The sequence below is a fragment of the Cervus elaphus genome, chromosome 15 (genome assembly GCF_910594005.1).
Source record: "Cervus elaphus chromosome 15, mCerEla1.1, whole genome shotgun sequence".
NCBI classification, from domain to species: domain Eukaryota; kingdom Metazoa; phylum Chordata; class Mammalia; order Artiodactyla; family Cervidae; genus Cervus; species Cervus elaphus.
This window is the reverse complement of record NC_057829.1, coordinates 76,997,618-77,016,581: the sequence shown is the minus strand read 5'-3', so window position 1 is coordinate 77,016,581 and position 18,964 is coordinate 76,997,618. Positions and strand designations below refer to the sequence as shown.

The 18,964-nt window shown below is 38.4% G+C and overlaps 1 protein-coding gene across 1 annotated transcript in view; it reads left to right on the top strand.

Annotated features, from left to right (window-relative positions):
• Positions 1–2,191: 2,191 nt before the first annotated feature.
• The window catches only part of CCDC186 (coiled-coil domain containing 186), a 40,582-nt gene continuing 23,809 nt past the window's right edge, over positions 2,192–18,964 (top strand). Inside the window, exons 1-3 of the mRNA XM_043925764.1 lie at positions 2,192–2,398; positions 12,662–13,354; positions 17,300–17,426. Of these exons, the coding sequence (XP_043781699.1) occupies positions 12,720–13,354; positions 17,300–17,426 (762 nt within the window). The 5' untranslated portion in view covers positions 2,192–2,398; positions 12,662–12,719. The remainder of the gene's footprint in view (positions 2,399–12,661; positions 13,355–17,299; positions 17,427–18,964) is intronic.

The following is an 18,964-nucleotide window of genomic DNA, read 5'->3' as shown; positions in this document are numbered from 1 at the left end:
TGATCATTATCTAGATACATTATTTCATTGGAAGTGGAAGTATTAGTCACTCAGTGTCCCACTCTTTGTGACCCCATGGACCGTAGCCCCCCCAGGCTCATCTGCCCATGCAATTTTCCAGGCAAGAACACTAGAATGGGTTGCCATTCCCATCTCCAGGGGATCTTCCTGATCCAGGGATTGAACCCAGGTCTCCTGCATTGCAGGCAGATTCTTTACCCTTTGAGTTACCAGGGAAGTGTTTCCAAAATGATGATAATCTTTTTCTCTGCATTTGTTACCTGAAAGTCCATAAAGAAGAACTTTCTCACATCAACTATTTGAGATTCAGTTTGTAACACAAAAGGCGGATGTTTGATTCTTTTATTAGTTTTCAAAATGTGATGATTTATTGGCATCCTCCAAAGGTGACCAATACCATTAAAAAAAAATCAACACACTCATTAATTTTTAAACTGGTAGATTTGTCTCATTTGCTGTTACCTTTAAATGCTAAAATTGTCTTCTCTCTATGGGGAACACCTTTAAATTGGCTCAAATTTTTTTGACACAACTCCTTTGATCTTTACTTTCTGGTACAACCAAAATATCCTAAATTTTCTTGTACATTTCTTGCCTTGTAGATTTAGCCCTTGAGTTCCAAGAGGAACCTAGGTTACTTTTAGTGGGAAATTACATTTAGAGATGAGTAGACAATAGGGGTGTCCATTGAGTTGATCATTATTCTAGGCCTTTTCAGTAGACAGGCTTTTTTTCTTTTTAACGGAAATGAAATGTATCATGAGTTCATGCCAATATTTCTAATTTCAAATTTAGTAATTCATACTGATGTTTCTAAATTCAAATATGGGATTGCAGTGTTTTTATACTTAATTTCTTTGATTTTTATATTTGTATTTCCTTTCCCCAATACTGAAAATCTTGGTTCCAAGGATTACATATGTGCTTTATACTAATATAGTTCAGAAATAACACTGTCAATATTACTGCCAATAAACATACTGAAAAAGCTTAACGTTTCTTTTATATTTTTCCCCTTGGAATAACATCTCAATAGGAATGCTTGGTGAAACACTCCAGTACTCTTGCTGGGAAATCCCATGGACAGAGAAGCCTGCTGGGCTTGGGCCTCAGTCCATGGGATCACAGAGTTGGACGCGACTGAGTGACTAAACAACAGGAATGTTTGGTAAATTTATTGCTTAAAAGTCAAGTCATTTCTTTACTGTCACACTTTAACTGCATAATGTGTTTTAGCCAGTATCTTCATTTAAGGAGGGAGGTGCCATTTCCTGTTGGAAAGAGGAATAGAGTTACACAGTGTTGAATGTTTTTCAAGTGATACTTTTTGTTTGTTTTGGGGGTTTTGTTCTTTCAGTCATGAGTTTGCAGTAAGAAGCCTTAAATCAAAGAGCAACACCAAAGTGGGCAGAGCAAGTCTGCAATACCTCCAGACTGAAACTGCTCACCTTCTCAGACGCGATTAGGCAACTGTATTCAGTACACATTTCCGCCCCAGTACACTATATATATGTATATACATACAGCTAATTATTGAGCAGCACTGGCGTGCCAAACCCACTTTGCATGCTGGGGTGATGACACTTCCCGTGCTCAAGGCTCACAGTCGGGTACTGGAGAGGAACGCACCCACAGTTTATTATTAAACAATGGCAGTAGGTGCCAAGCGGTGGGCATGAATGCGGTGTTATGGAAACCCCCACAGCCTCTCCCAGAGATGAACTGTCTGAGGGGCAGGTAGGCAGCTCCTGCGGACTCCGCCCACGTCAGGTGCAAGACTAACGCATCAGAGCTGGGAGGTCACAATTTCAAATTCTCTTCATGTCCCTGAGTAAGATGACTAGGGGACAAAGGGTGAAAAAGGATCAGCTCCAACGAGCGCGTCCTACAGGAAGCAATAACCTACCTGGGTCGGGGAGGGGCGTGAGAGGTAGAGCCGGACTAGCGAGGTAGGACCGCCGGCTAGCCAGGGTGGCCAAAGGGTGTGGAGCTCCGAAGAAGAAGCGCCCGGGCCGGACGATCGCCGGGCTGGAGACAGCGGAGCGTCGGCCCCGCCCACTGCAGGCAGGTTCCCTAGGCCCAAGGTGCGTTGCGTCACGACGCCTTCGTCTCTTTGATTGGCTCCTCCGGGGAGCCCCGCCCCCTCAGCTGTAGCCGGGCCGGCTTCGGCGTCGCCGCCATCTTTGTTGATGTGTCAGCTCCGCGGCGGCTTGGGGCAGCCGCGGAGGAGGTAGTGTGCTGTTGGCCCTGTTCCCACCGCTGTCCCCACCGCCCCCGCACTTCCAGGTCTGCGGGGCCCCTCTATGAAGAAGTTGATCCTTGAGCGGTAGTTCCAGCGGCTTCTTTAGGGGTGTGGCCTGAGGCTTGGATCAGTGGGGTAAGTACCGTAAAGGGGCGCCTGGGGAGGACCGGGGAGCCACGGTGGCGGCGCGGCGGGCTTCCCACCTCCTGCGCCGTCCTGCACGTCCAGGGGCGGCTCCCCGGCCTGGCTTCTGGAGAGAGTTAGGTGAGCGCTGGAGGAAGGAGTTCCCTCCTCTCTGCCTCCCGGCCGTCAGTCCCGGGCCACCCGGGCAGGAGGCGGCGGAGGGGTCGCCGGGGGCCGCGCCGCCTGAGAGGTCCCTAGAGAGCGGCAGCGCTTAGGCCGCCGACCGGGTCTCCCCGTGTGAACAGCAGCTAAGCCCCACTTGCTCGGCCACCGCTCACAGACTCAGTCGCCTCTTTCTCCTTTCCTCTCCAAGTTGACTGTGTTGGTTTTCATGTTTACTGTAGTTACTTTTTAAACCCTCTTCTAAACACTTCCATTACTGTGATTTTAAGTAATTTTAGAGACGATTCTTTGGGATCGTGGTTATGAGCGAAATCCTTCTTGGTATTTATATTGCCCCCCCCACCCCAGGACATCAAGGCATTTGATAAATCTTGGTTGCTAAGGATCAGATTTCAAATTTATGTGTCTGTCAAACCTGTAAAATGGTAAACCCCCTTCTACATGTCCCCTCGTAGCAATCTTGGGAAACAGTGCAGGTATAATTATTGATCGCCTGTTAATAATGGAAGAACTTTAGCTAATTTTTACATCTTGATTTTGTTTAGAGGAAAGAGGCCTGGATTTGAAACATCTGGATTATCTTCGACTTGATAATCTTGTTACCTCGGAGAATTATGTAGTATGGTAATACCGGGCAGCCCCAGGCATTTGGCAGTTTTCTCTGTGTGTACCTGTGTAATCTACCTTTCGTGCCTACCTTTTTAAATTTCTTCTAAAATGATAGGTTGGGAGTTTTTCTGAGGACAATATGTGGCAAATCAGTGAAAGTGTTTCAAGAGGTATGCTGGTAGTCGCTCAAAAACAAACAAAAAAACACACCAAAAAACTAAGTGTTTAGGTATGCTTGTTGTGGGTGTAGCCTTCCGTACTGCTAACTACACCTTCATATTTGCAGAGTGTGGGAAAGATTAAGGTGCGAGAGATGTTGATAGTAAAACCGACCATCTGCTTGTGTATCTTCTCTATTCAGCTACTTTCAAATTCTTTATCCATCATTGCACAAATAGAAAACAGTGATGATTGGCTTTTCCTTTTTCTCTTTTTTCCTTCCTTTTTGGTCCTTTCCTATTATTTTAAATTCAGTGGAAGATACTGAGTGATTCACCAACTTAGCAGTAAAAAAAATTAAAACCCCTTGTTACATTGTAATAGCCGGGCATGTTAAATCACTAAAGATTCTACCTGGAAATGCCTGGCTTGCATTTATATTGGTTTTATTCTTTTTAAGACCTTTTCTTATTCATAATACCTGCATATAAACTCAGAGGTTCCTTTTAAACAGTGGAGATTCCATAGAGTATCTTTGGTATTTCACAGTCTTGTTTATTGCTAACTGAAAAGGAGTGGTGGAACACAGTAACCGGCCTTTAACCTTTTAGTCCCTTCAACCATAAACTAAAGAGTTTTTCTTTGATGCTATTCAGTGACAGCGTAGCTAATGAGGATTGCTTAGTATATTCTCCTTAAAACCATCTATTTACAAATACATACTAACTTCCTAGAAGTCTACTCTTTAGAAGAGATGATAGGTTGATGCAGCCTTTATTTAGAGATTTAGAAAAATCATCTTTTCCTTTGAAGAATGACTAATAATCTGTACTAGTTTTTCAAATTCATCTAACAGTTTCACGTTAAAGACTCCTTAACCTGAAGTTATGTTTCTTTCACAAAGTTTAGATTTTTCTTTTACCTCTTAGCTCTAGTTTTAAATAATTAAAGCTGATTCTTGAATTTCTTACAAACATGTTACTGGGCTTACTGTGTTGGGAATATTATGTTCAGTGTCATTTCGGGGCAGCTTTGGGAGTTTCAGTTCAGTTCAGTTGCTCAGTCGTGTCCAACTCCTTGCGACCCCATGAACTGCGGCACCCCAGGCTTCCCTGTCCATCACTAACTACCGGAGCTTACTCAAACTCATGTCCATTGAGTCGGTGATGCCTTCCAACCATGTTGTCCTCTGTCGTCCCCTTCTCCCACCTTCAATCTTTCCCAGCATCAGGGTCTTTGCAAATGAGTAAGTTCTTTGCATCAGGTGGCCAAAGTATTGGAATTTCAGCTTCAGCATCCGTTCTTCCAATGAGTATTCAGGACTGATTTCCTTTAGGATGGGAGCATAGATAATTTAAATTTGCAAGTAACCCTGTAATCTTATCATATTATTTCAGAAGCCACCTTTGAACTTTATTTCTCAGCTACTGAGATTTTAAAAATCTTATCTGGGCTAAGAAGTAAACAAAAGAAAAAGTACTGGCATGAAGGGGCAATAGATAGAAAGTACAAATCAGACCCAGCAAAGTATCAATTGGATTGTGAGTATAGTTGCCTGTCATTAAGAAACATGAACTATTCACATACTTCAGAGATGATCATGTCATAGCTAATGAATAATTTAATTTTTTTTATAAACTGCACTGTACCAAATTAACCAAGCGCAGGCCAAAGGTGACTTCAAAATATAAACATTAACCAGAACTTGTTAATATAAGGCAGACTTAAAACTTATCTTTTTTTTGTTTATGATATTAGCTGGTTCCATTTTGAAAAGGAAACTGTAGGTCAATCCTGCCCTCCTGGTTTTTGGTTTGTTTTTTTTTTTAGATTTTTGTGGGGAAATTAGCTGAAAATACTTTCCATGTTTTTGTAGACTCCTTAAAGTTTGTTTAGTGAACTCTATACAAGGAACTTCAAAATGAGATTTCTATGCTAATAACTTTTCTGATTTAAAAGTTACTGTAAGAGATATATAAAATTCCATGGATCTAAAATACCAAACTGATAATATGACATATAACTTGTAATGTGATATACGATGTGGCTACTTACCATCTTTTTCCTGAAGTCTTGATGGACCGTAATTTCTCTTGTTACCGTATTGGTACTATTTGTGGGGGTGAGTGTCCTGCTGCATCTATTGCCCTGAGTCTTTCCACCGTCTTTTTCTGTGTGTGTTACAGTATACATACTGTAAAATTCTGAATGCCCTGACCCCTGGGTGTAAAGCTAAACAAACCCCTACGGGGATAATTGACCTTGGCCTCATATGATACACTCTTTAAACTAACGGACAAAGAGCTAGTGATGTGTTTCACATAACGGAAACGCAGTGTATTCAAGTTGAATTTTACCCAAAAGCTCGTTTACAGTGTGACTACTTTACAAATAAATCTTCCTTTTGATAGAACTAGTCTAGAGTTCTTTGAAATAACCAGCTCAGGTTTTAATCTTTTAAGAGTAGTATTTGATTCGCCGTGTATAAACGACAGTGTCAGATATTTTCATTACGTGAAACGAAGTTTTTATGTCTCTTGTATGGGTTCTTTTCTGTTCATTATTCTGTGTTTTAAAACTTTATCCAGGAAAGTATTTATATTTTGTAGTTCATATCTATCAAAAGTCAGACACTTGGGGGTTGTGATCAGTTTATGTTGGACTGTGGATGATGATTTTGATTGCTTCTGATTTTAATTGCTTTATTAGAACATTATTAGAACTGATCAGAAAGAGAAGTTATCATTTTGTTTATTCTGCTTTCAAAGTGTATTTGGGGAATACAAAGACCCTTTGATGTACTTACTCTTTTTTCAAAGGACAGTAAACTATTATATTGAAAAACAGGAGTGCCATCACAAGCTCAACTTGCTTATCTTAATGGACATTACTTGAGAAGCTACAGCTGCTATTATTTGAGACTCAAATGGTACAATTTGTAAGTTTAAAATTTGTAGTTTGTTATAGATAACATTTATGCTGAACTGAGTCACATGTTTCTGTTGGAGTTAAACACTCGTATCTTATGTAGCTTCTCATGGAACACTGACTTTCCAGTTAAAATACTGTAAACAAAGAGTAAAAGATTTAACAGATTTTGTGTGTTAGTTCACTACACCAGAAGGTAAACTCCGGAAGAGATGTCTATTTTATTCACTGCTTTGTTCCCAACACATAGGACAATGCTGAACATAATATGTATTCAATACATATGTGGTGAATAAATGAGTTAACATCTAGTTTAGAAATGTATTTCTGGTTTGGCACTTTTGTATGAGGTTTGTATGTTTGATAATCTATTACCAGATGTCTGTGGATTTGAATTAGTTTGTATTTGCATTTATTGAATAAGCTTAAGTTCTTTTGTTTGTTTATACTGCTAATTAACTTTTTTTCCCTTATCAGAAAAAAGAGCTTTTAATCATCTTTAGGTGATGAATATAATATACTAAATAAATGTTACAACAATTAATGTAAAGGTATTACATTTCTTTAAGACAAACTTGATAGATTTTATGCTATCTATAAGAGAAACTTTCAAAACAAAGTGAAACAGGAATTAAAAAGCAAGTGGAATCCAGCAAATCCTTGGTGTGTATCTAAAAGCTGAAAGCAAGAACTAAGACTTGTGTGCCAGTGTTCACAACAGTGGACACTGGGTGGGAACAACCCAAGTGTCCATCAACAGATGAATGAATAAACACCATGTGGTATATAAATACAAAAGAATATTAGCCCTACTGTAAAAAGGAATGAAGTTCTGCTATATGCTACAACATGGATGGGGCTTGAATTCATTATGTTAATTGGAAGAAGCCAGACATGGAAGAACAAACACTGTGTGAGTCCATTTACATGCGTTTCCTAGAATAAACAGATTCATAGAGTCTGGAGGTAGGTTAGAGGCTGGCCAGGAGATTTGGCATTTGGTAGTGCCTTTAAGCTGGTTCCTGTGCCTCCATTATTCTTTGAAATACTTCCTTACTTTCAAGCATGACGATGTTCCAGGCTCATTTGTACTTTCCCTTTCTAAACCCTGGACATTTCTCCAAGGAGTCCTTGTTTCTTTCAGGGGAGGCTAGTATTAAATCAAGCTGTGAGTTCTAGGTGTGCTCATTGCTATAGGAGTGTTGCAGCTCCCACTGCCTTCACTGGAAGTAGGGAATCAGCCTGGCCTCTCCACAGTGGGGTCCCAATGGCTCTCGCTTGGTTGAATGTGCTAGAAAAGGGGGGACATACACCAAAGGAGCTTTTTTCTCAACTTCTCTCTATAAATGGAATAATTCTGACAAAAGCTTCCATTTGAGTCACCCCCCCACCCAGGAGAAGACTAAAACCTCCTAGATCACTGTTGGCTATTGACAATACCACTTACCTATCCTACACCCCTTAAGCTCCATCAGGGGTCTTACACTTGCCTTGCCTAAACTCTTTTCTAGTTGATGTTCACAGAGCTAAGGAACAGCAGGACCCAGGCCTCTTCCCAGAGGGAGTGGGAGGTGGGGCTATACTGCTAATTTCTGGCAAACAAGAAATAGTATTAAAAGTTGTTAAAAACAGAGTTTTTGTTTATAAGGTTCTTATATAGAAATAATTTTGTACAGTTGCTGATTCTATAAGAAATAAAATCTGTGGTGGATAATGATTGGCTTTAAGGCAAGTGAAGAGTGTTTCTTGACCAGTTGCCTACAGCTGATGAGCTCCAGTAAGAGCGAAACCACTTCTCACTCTGCTGAAACAGTTTTGAAGTGCGAATTGGTCCTGTAGTACTGTGTCAGAAACAGAAACAACCCTGGTGGGGGGAAAAAGCCCTTGAATTAAGAGGAATTTTGTGACTTGGCTAAATTTAAATATAGTGTCTTCCCCTAATGAGTAAGAATTGCTAAGAAGTCAGATAACCTGTGCTTTTTCTTACCTCAGCAATAGAGATTGTAATTAGCAATTGTAGTCACTATGTCTATATATGAGTGTGAAATTGATTTATACAAGCACTTCTTAATTAAAGCAATCTTATGTACAAATGTATAGTTTTGCATCCTACCCCTTTAATATACTCTTAGGCTACTCCATCATTGGTAGCTTTAATGATATCTGCTCCTTTACCCCCACCCCCAAGAAAAAGTTTGTACCGCAGCCAGATTGGCCTGCATCAGCATTGCCAGCTGGAGGCCCACAGGCGGACTCAGCTGACTGTTTTTTCCCCTGCTTAGTTGTGAACAGTCAAGCACATGATGGCGGCCCCTCCCTGCATCTTTCTTGTGTAGTTCCTTACTCTTGGTGATGGCTTTTTACATATAGACACACAAATCTTCTTTAATGCCTTTCCTTTTGCCCCCATCAGTATTCATTTGAACATTAAAAAACTGAGTTTGCAGACTAAGTGGTTATCAGATGCCAGTTTATATGGATACTTTTTCCAAAGATCATGGGCATATTTCTGAGAAACAATATAGAAAGTACTTGTCTTTTGACATTGAACTACGTTTGTGTTAGTCGCGTAGTCGTGTCCGACTCTTTGTGACCCCATGTATTGTAGCCTGCCGGGCTCCTCTGTCCATGGAATTCTCCAGGCAAGAATATTGGAGTGGGTTGCTATTTCCTTCTCCAGGGTATCTTCCTGACCCAGGGATTGAACCCAGGTCTCCTGCATTGCAGGCAGATTCTTGACTGTCTGAGCTACAGCCTTCTTTAATATGCAGAAGGATGATATGTAAAACAGAATCTAAGCTGAGGTATTTATAGGGACAGGTGTGTGTTTGTTCATTTATTACCTAGATGAATAACCAGCAGAATGAGACATTTTTATTGTTCTGTGCTGTCTTGCACACAGCAAGTCTTCATACAACCTGGTTTCCACCCTCTAAATGCCTTCAGCACCCCCAGCTCATTATGTAAACTCAGTTCCACCCTCACTGAGAACCATTGAACAGCGTTTGCAAGAATGACTGTAAATGTAGTAGAGAATGTATTTGTTGGATTTGTTTATCTATTTACTATTACTGTTATATTGCTTGAGATTTAAGAAGTTTGATTCAGTTCAGAGTGAGATTCCTCTTCCTTGTGAGTACAGAGATCATTTAAAAGGCTGTTGAGAAATGTCACAAGGAAGGCTATGACTGTGTACCTGATGAGTATAAATACAGTATGTTTTCATTTACATGAGAGGTTATTTTTTGTGCTTGCCATTAGGGAAAATTCGGAGGAGACATGACCTTAGAGTCTGTCCTTTAAGTATAATTAGGGTCTGGATAGGCTGAAGGGAGGGCCTGCCTTGGTAGCTCAGCAATAAAAAATCTTCCTGCAATGCAGGAGAAGCGATTCAGTCCCTGGGTGGGAAAGATCCCCTGGAGAAGGAAGTAGCAACCGGCTCTAGAACTCTTGCTTGGGGAATCCCATGGACAAAGGAGCTTGGTGGGCTACAGTCCATGGGGTCACAAGAATTGGACACAACTTAGGGACTAAACTGCTGCCACTAGACTGAAGGGCAGACCAGTCTAGAAGAGAGCAAAGCCATGAAAATGTTAATGTGCACATTGTTTGGAGGAATCTAAAGTAGTCTGGGCAAGGGCTGGTAAGGTACTATAGTGAAGTACTAGGATTTTAAGATTGTGTTGAGAGAGAAGATTGGAAAAATAATACAGCTGTAACTCTGAGGTATAAACGTGAAATGCTCACATCCCCTCCACTTCCCTCTGAGGTACAGTCCTTTAATAATGTCTTGCTTTGGTGTCAAAACTCTTCTGCCACTTTTGATGACTAGAAAAAAACTTATTCCAGGAATTAAGACAGGTTTCACTTGCTTACAAAAGCAGGCAACAAAAACATGTTAATCATAAACTCTTTCTTCTCTGTGAAGAAATGTTGAAACTGTTAGTTCCCAGCTGCTTGGATTAAAGAAGAGATGTAATTTGGCTCTAAAATTTGTCCCCTCTCCTTCTGCTTAACTAGCCCTTTTGGAGCTGGGGGAATACCAGCCAGTGGAGGCAGAGTTCGCACTATCTGAAACTTGGAAGAGGGAAGCAGTAGCTCTGCCTTTACTCTGATTCATCTGGTTGTGTTCGATGGTGATCTCTCTGGAGGTGGGGTGTGTGGTATTTTGGGGAGAAGGGGCCGTTTTGTAACTCCCTTGACCCTGTGCCATTGAGGACTCACTTTGTAGTGCAGCTCCTGTTCTCTGTGGCAGAGCCAACGTGGTGTACACTTAACGCCTTCTCTGGGTGGGATGACGCTTACCTGGTGCTGTCTCAGGTCATCCGCCCTTATATCAGCCTCCTTGCTCCTTGACTTGGAGTTTCAGGAAGGAGAACTGGAGGGAGGATGGAGTGAGACTGAGAAGCCAACAACTCAAATGTTCCAGGTAGGAAGTTATCAGGCCTGGGTTGAGTTGCAGGTAGGGGACAGTGACAGTGGAAATGAGGGTGTAACTGCAGGAAACATGAAATCAGTAAGAGAATATGAGGCTAAAGGAAAGAAAGAGTTAGACTAGGAACAACGGTAGCAGTGACAGAAATAGAAGATTAGGGGTTCTCAATCTTGGAAGCTGCTGTTGTGATTCTAGATTTAGCCATTTTTTTAATTGACCCATTGGAAATGCCACTATTCATTTGAGATTATTATAGATATAGAGTGAAAACAAAGAGATAATTTGTTATCTATAATTCAAGAGCACAGGAACGAAAACAAAGTGGGCATCAACTATGAGTTTGTGGTTTCAGTAATCATATTGGATGAATTCTAGGAGGGAAAATAAAGTTGTGGACTGAACCCTGGGGAATGTGAAAGCTGGATAAGAAGATAACCATTGTTTGCATAATGCTTTTCTGTTGACAAAGCATGGCACGCAGACAAGAGCCATAGAGTTATCAAATGAAAGTTTCTTCTGGTCAATCTATGCTGGAGAGTCACAATGCCTTCATAGACTCATTCTCTTTTAAATAGATTCTTTATCTTTGTCCATTACATTTGGTCAGCTCTGAGTTCGACTTCAATAGATATCACATAACATTGACTAGTTGTGACTAGTTATGATGTTTGAAAGCACTTTTTAGATTGATTTCCAAATTAAGATTTCAAATTCAGCAGCAACACATTTGTAAGTTATATCTTAAAATTAATTATTTTGAGGAAGGTAGTGGCTTCCTTTCAAATGAGGAAGCCACATAATACTAATGTCCCTGTTTGAGAATTATTTTACTTTGTCCTTGATTTGTAATACACCTTACTCATAAGGCTTTTTATTAACTTACTGCATTTATTTATATTGCCTAAACCAAACCTTTATTGCTAGTGTGGACTTTGTCTTAGTTGTAACATACATGCAGCGAGATAATAATGATAATTTGTTTGGTTGTTTGGAAGTATGTTGTACAAGTAGGTAATTTATAGTGTTAAGGCTAATGTCTAATTACTTGATGCCAGGATATTTAACAGGCAGTTTCATCTTCTTTTCCTTTCTTAGAATTCTTCATTAAGATTGTTGGGATGTTCTGTATTTTTCTGTCTCAGGATAAGTTGAAGTTGACTAATTTTCAGAAAATAGCTAGCTTAGTAACCCTCATAAACAGCTTAAAAACTGTTTAAACAGCTTAAAAACTGTTAAACAGCTTAAAAACTTAAGCTAACATTGTTGAATTAGGTTTGTAAATGTTTCTTTAATGAGCGATGCAGTGCATGTGGGGTCCATTTGAGTTGTGCTGAACATTATGTGTTCTTGATGAGAATGTTTGGAAATCACTATGATACTTCTTGTATCCCAGCGTGAAACATGAATTCCTGTCAGGAATCCTTTACACCTTGACTTCTTTCAGCTCAGCTATATGTGTCTAGGCATGTAGGTAGCTGTGTTTTATTGTCTAGTTTTCCTTTTGCAGTAAATATCATTGTTAATGTACATTGTTTTATTACCTTGATTTGTAATTTCTTGCCTAGTGTTTTCATTGCTGTCTGATTTCTGCAATAGTTTGTTATGAGTTCTTTACATAGTCTTTTTTTCCCCTTGTGGAGCTGAAGGAATTCTATTAATAATTCTTGGGCACTAATCTCATTATTAGTTTCATTCTGTACCCAACATCTTATGAGGTCAAACTGCAGCTGAAGTGAAGTGATAGGATCGAAGGAGAAGAGAGTGAACCTGTGTGCTACCTGACCTGTGGTGACTCATTTGGATCAGCTGTTTTATTTTTATTTTTTCCCCTCCAAGGAAGGAATTTTTAAAGAATTAAAATGTGTAACCTTAGTTTTTCCACATCATGAAATGTATGCAACTATATATGGGGTCTTGGTTTTAAAAAACCTTTTTTAAAATGTGTGTTTTGACTTTCTTAGATGTAAAACGAAGATCAGGAACGGATTTGAAGTACACAGTGAATCGGTGCCAGTCAGCATGTCAGAGACAGAGCACATAGCCTCCATTTCCTCTGATCAAGATATTGAGAAAACATCGGAAACAAAGGAAGACTCATGCAACTCCTTTTCTGGTGATGAAAGCAGCAGCTTAGAAAATGAGTCCAAACTGTTGTCATTAAACTTTGATAAAACTTTATGTCAGCCTAATGAACACAGTAATCAAATTGAAACACAGGAAAATTATATTCCAGATCATGGTGGGGGTAAGGATTCCTGTGCTAAAACAGACACAGGCCCAGAAAATTCTGAACAAATAACTAGTTTTCCTGGTGGAGATTTTACACAGCAAGTTTTGAAAACAAGTGAAGCAGAACAAGCAGTGACACAAATATTGGCGGAATTAAGGTCATCTACATTTATAGAAGCAGGTAATCAAAAGACTTATTCAGAAAGTCCTTATGATACAGACTGCACCAAGAAACTTATTTCAAAAATAAAGAATGTTTCAACATCAGAGGATTTGTTGGAAGAAATAGAATCTGAGCTCTTATCTACTGAGTTTGCAAAAGATCACCGAGTACCAAATGGAATGAATAAGGGAGAAAATGCATTAATTATGTTTGAAAAGTGTGTGCAAGATAAGTATTTGCAACAGGAGCACACCATAAAAAAGTAAGTTTTTTATTCTTCCAGGTTATTTTTTTACATGAGGATTAAAGATTAAATTCTTTAAAGTATCATTTTATTTACTTTTATTTCCACAGTAGAGCCATGCACATAAGTAAAGTTACTGAGCAAATGTCAAGTTTGCCTAGTTAATATGTAACTTTTTTTTTAGGATGTGATATTTTCATTATTTTAGAAATAATAGGTAAATAGTGTTTTTATGAGTGTTATATATAATATACCTATGTTAAATATGTTAGCATATATAGAAATATATATATCTATAAAGGCACTGTTTTGAATATGATTCAAAATTTGTTTTACATAGAAGTCTTTATTAAGTTAAAGAAAATAAATATTTTATTAAAGTGTAAGTTCATTAAAGATCTAGAAATGTTTGTAAAGACAGCTCAAATTTTTCAGTTTTAAGAGAATGTAAAGCATTACATTGTCAGAACTAAGATAAATTCAAAAGGAATGAGATGTCATGAAATTAAAAAATTTTTCTTAAAATCCCCACTGTAAATTTATTGGTTTAAAAAATTAAAATTTAGAGAACAGAAGAATTGGTGTATTATCATTCAGTAAATAAGAATATAGTTAATTTTTGACTTTTCTTCAATTTGTGGAGTTAATTTCTATTTTAATAACTGTATTATCATTCAGTAAATAAGAATATAGTTAATTTTTGACTTCTCTTCAATTTGTGGAGTTAATTTCTATTTCTATTTTAATTAATTTCTAAATAATAATTTAATAGTTAATTTCTATTTCTATTTTAAATTTCATTTTATCTTTTCCTGGTGTTATAGCACCCCGTGTTTTTATTTTATATTTATATGTGTAAGTGGTGCGTATATTTAGATACTCTTATAACCCTTATAAAGGACAATAAAACTTGCTAGCCTTCATTAATATCGACTGATTCTCTTTTTTAAAAAGTGACACTTTAAAAGTTTTTTGGAATGGGAGGGGCATGTGTAGAGAAAGGGGAGGAGGCAATTGGTTTATCCAGTGAATTTTAATACCAGCATCCAGAGCCTTTTTTTCCTATTTTTCATTTTTAAATTGTGATAAAATACACATAACATTTGCCACCTTAACCATTTTTAAATGTGCAGTTTGGTAGTATTAAATATATTCACAGAGTATGCAACCAGCACCATAGCTTTTCATTTTACTGATTTGAAGCTCTCTATATCCATCAAACAACTCCCTATTTCCCCCGCCCTAGACCCTGGTGACCACCACTATTGTGCTTTCTGTTTCTAAGAGTTTGACTGCTCTTGATGCTTCAAGTAAATGAAATTGTACAGTATTTGCCTTTTTGTGACCGGCTTGTTTCACTTAGCGAATGTCCTCAAGGTTCATCCAAACTGTAGTATGTGATAGAGTTTCTTTCCTTTTTAGGGTTGAATAATATTCCACTGTAGGTATGTTGTTTATTGTTTATCTGTTCATCCATCAGTGGACGTTTGGGTTGCTTCTACCTTTTGACTGTCATGAATAATGCTGCTGTGAACCTGAGTGTACAAATATCTGCTGAGACTCCAGATATCTCTTGATACTTTCTTAACACTGCCTGAAAACTAATGGCAGCTACTGCTGCTGATAACTTGACTGGAATGCTGCTGTTATGAAAAAAACTATGATTTTATGCTTGGACCTTCAGTTTTTCTGCCATTCTTGCCTTTCTGGGTAACTTCCTTATTTCCTGCTATCTATACTTTAATCTTTTAAACTTTCCCTTTGAGATTATTCCTGATACTTCTTTCTACTTTCCTTAGATTTTGAGTCTTGACCACTTTCATGTTTCTTTTGTAAATGATAAGATGTTATAGATTTGATAATAATAGCCAGAAGACTTCGTGTGCCTGGCACTTTCCATGTATTAATGCATGGAATCCTCACAAAACAACCCTATGCGGTATGAACAGTTATTATTCCCATCTTACAGATAAGGTACCTGAAGCACAGAGAAATTAAGGAACTAACTTGCTCAGGGTCACAAGTTACTAAGTGACAAAGTTAAAATCTGAACCCATTTAGTCTGGCTTAAGTGGATTTTTTTTTAATGTGCTTATCAGAAATGAACAGGTTACATGTTATTAAATTTATCTAAAAACATTGGGAATACAGTAGAAAGTTAACTTCTTTTGTGCTGTATCATGTCAGGACAGGGGCAGCGTGGTAGACTGGGGTATAATGAGAAAGTTGGAAGGTCCCCACTGCCACTTGCAGGCTTTGTTTCCTTAATTAAATCAACGTCTCTGAGACAGATTTTTCATCTGTATGAAGGGGACAATACTTACCTGATAGGATTGTTTTGAGCACATTAAAGGGTTAAAATATTATTATTTTAAATCCCAAGTTTTTATTGTGCAGGTAATATTTAAAATTTCAAGTAAAATGCTTTTAGTTAGCTCTAAAATAACTTGTCTTTTTTTCTTTCACTTTCATTCAATTTCCTGTAAAGAAAACTACCTTTTAGTTGCTTTGGCTTAAATTTTCATGAATGCATCTATTTGCAAATGTCTTTGTTTAATACATCCATTCGCCCCCCTTTTTTTTCATTTCCCTGTTTTCTAACATCAGTATTATTATCCAATGTCCCAACCAGATTTTTAATTAGGAACAATTATTTGTGTATAGGATGTGCACTTGGCATATAAGAATAATAATTTCAGGGCTTGCTGTTCTTCTCTCTCCCTAAAATGTTTACTTTATAAACTATAGTCAGGATTCTCATGTTTCTAGTTGTTTCCTGCAACAAATTGAGTGTTCATCTTTATCATATAATCTGAGTTAAATCACTGTGCCATAAAAGGCTTGAAGAAGCTTGTATGCTACACAGTCTTCTGTTCCCAAACATTTTCACAATGTACCTGCTCACTGCATTCCTGTACTATCAGAGAGGTCTGTCCTGATTACCGGAAGTATAGTCATAGTTCAAGTCATTTTCCCTGTCCTCTTGTCCTTTTTTAGTTTTCTTAATAGAACTTAACCACAACTTGACATTTCATTATACATCTATTTATTGTTTAATTTCTCTCTTAGAATGTGAGCATCACGAGTTCAAAGACAGTTCACTGACGTACCCCCAACATATAGACTAGTATAGATACATAGTAGGTACTCAGTCAACATTTGTTGAGTAACTGAGGGATCTTCAAAGTAGAAGATGGCAAGGAATTAGACCTAGGTCCAAATCTAATCTTCACCCACTTACTAACTATGTGTGTTAGTTGCTCAGTCGTGTCCGACTCTTTGCGAGCCTATGGACTGCAGCACTCCAGGCTTCCCTGTCCATCACCGGCTCCTGGAGCTTGCTCAAACTCATGTCCATCAACTTGATGATGCCATCCAACCATCTCATCCTCTGTTGCCCCCTTCTCCTCCTGCCCTCAGTCATTCCTAGCATCAGGGTCTTTTCCGGTGAGTTGGCTCTTCACATCAGGTGGCCAAAGTATTAGAGCTTCAACATTAGTCCTTCCAGTGAATATTCAGGGTTGATTTCCTTTAGGATTGATTGGTTTAATCTCCTTGCTCTCCAAGGGACTGTCAAGAGTCTTCTCCAGCACAGTTTGAGAGCATCAATTTTTTGGTTCTCAGCCTTCTTTATGGCCCAACTCTCACAACCATACATGACTACTGGAAAAACCATAGCTTTGAGTATATGGACCTTTGTCGGCAAAGTGATATCTTTGCTTTTTAATAGGCTGTCTAGGTTTGTCATAGCTTTTCTTCCAAGGAGCAAGTGTCTTAAATTTCTTGGCTGTAGTCACCATCTGCAGTGATTTTGGAGTCCAAGAAAAGTAGACTATATCATTACAAAAGAATTACTTGGAAATATTTGCTTATTAATCATAAGTGTCTCCACCTCAGTCTGCAAACAGATTATTTTCCACATTTTTAATTATGTTTTATTTATACTGGCCTTTTTATATTTAGGTTAATTAAAGAAAATAAGAAGCATCAGGAACTCATCTTAGACATTTGTTCAGAAAAAGACAATTTAAGAGAAGAACTTAAAAAAAGAACCGAAACAGAGAAGCAGCATATGAACACAATTAAACAGGTAAAAAGACAAAGATCTTGGAAGTCTGTTCTTAAATACATCCCTGAAAATTTGTATATAAGTTGAAGTTCTGTAAATTACATCATACTTTAAATGCATAAGATTGCTTGGTATATGAAGCATTCTCTTTTATGAAATGGGAATCCTAGCCTTATCTTTATGTTTTGTGTAAATTAATATTTTTATATGATATGTGTGGCAGTATTCTACGTATAATAGATATCTGAGAAGGAAAGACAGTTTGTTTGGCAGTCAAATAGATTGTTTCAGAAGAAGCAGTATATACCTAAACATTTGTATCTGGCTTTAGAAGGCTTTACAGCTTATGCGTACATGCGTGCTAAGTTGCTTCAGTTGTGTCCCACTCTGTGTGATTCCATATAGTATAGCCCACCAGGCTCCGCTGTCCATGGGATTCTTGAGGCAAGAATACTGGAGTGGGTTGCCATTTCCTCCTCCAGTGGATCTTCCCGACACAGAGATCGAATCTGTGTCTCTTGTATCTCCCGCATTGGCAAGCAAATTCTTTACCACTAGTGCCACCTGGGAAGCCCTTTTAAATTTATAGTTTAATGCAGTTCTGTTCTTAGTATTTTGTAAACTATACTGAAGGCTGACTCTTTTATTTCAGATTTTATCTGGTTAGCTAGTTTCTCCAAGCCTTTCCTTTCCTTTCTTTTTTTAAAAATGTGCTATGATGCTTGGATCAGCAAGGTGCATATTCTAGACTGGTAGCTCAGCTGCTCTTTATCTTTTTGAGCTGCTTTTTTTTTTTTTTTTATTTCCCTAGTAGCTCAGCTGGTAAAGAATTGTTTGCAATGAAGGAGACCCCAGTTCAATTTCTGGGTTAGGAAGATCTGTTGGGGAAGGGATAGGCCACCTACTCCAGTATTCTTGGGCTTCCCTTGTTGCTCAGCTGGTAAAGAATCTGTCTGCATTGTGGGAGACCTGGATTCAATCCCTGGGTTGGGAAGATCCTCTGGAGAAGGGAAAGGCTACAACTCCAGTACTCTGGCCAGGAGAATTCCATGGACTGTAGTCCATGGGGTTGCAAAGAGTCAGACATGACTGAGCGACTTTCACTTTCATTTTTCTTCCATGGAAAAGGTTAGAAACATGGTAGCCTTAAAAGTCTTTGTTTTTGCCTCATCTTTCACAGAAAGCTGTATAATGAAAATAAAAGTAAACAGCTGGTAATACTGTAATGAAACGTTAAACCAAGTTTCACTTACTTATACTTTGTTATACTTAATGAAATTATACTTTATCAGGAAAGTTTAATCCTGATTTGTATGTGTGTGTGTGGTCTACCACATGTAGACCAAACTTAGAATTTTAAAGTGAAGGTGCCTTAATTTTAAAGTGTGGGGCTGAATATGAATTTTGGTAGACAGATCACTGCTGATGACCGGAAACTTCAGAATAAACAGATGGAGGCTAACCAGAGCTGTTCTTTTCCTGAGATTGTTAGTGGTTGTGCCCTGTCAAAGGAGAAAATTTGATTCACCTTTCTTTTGCTAGCCAGTATAGCAGAGTTT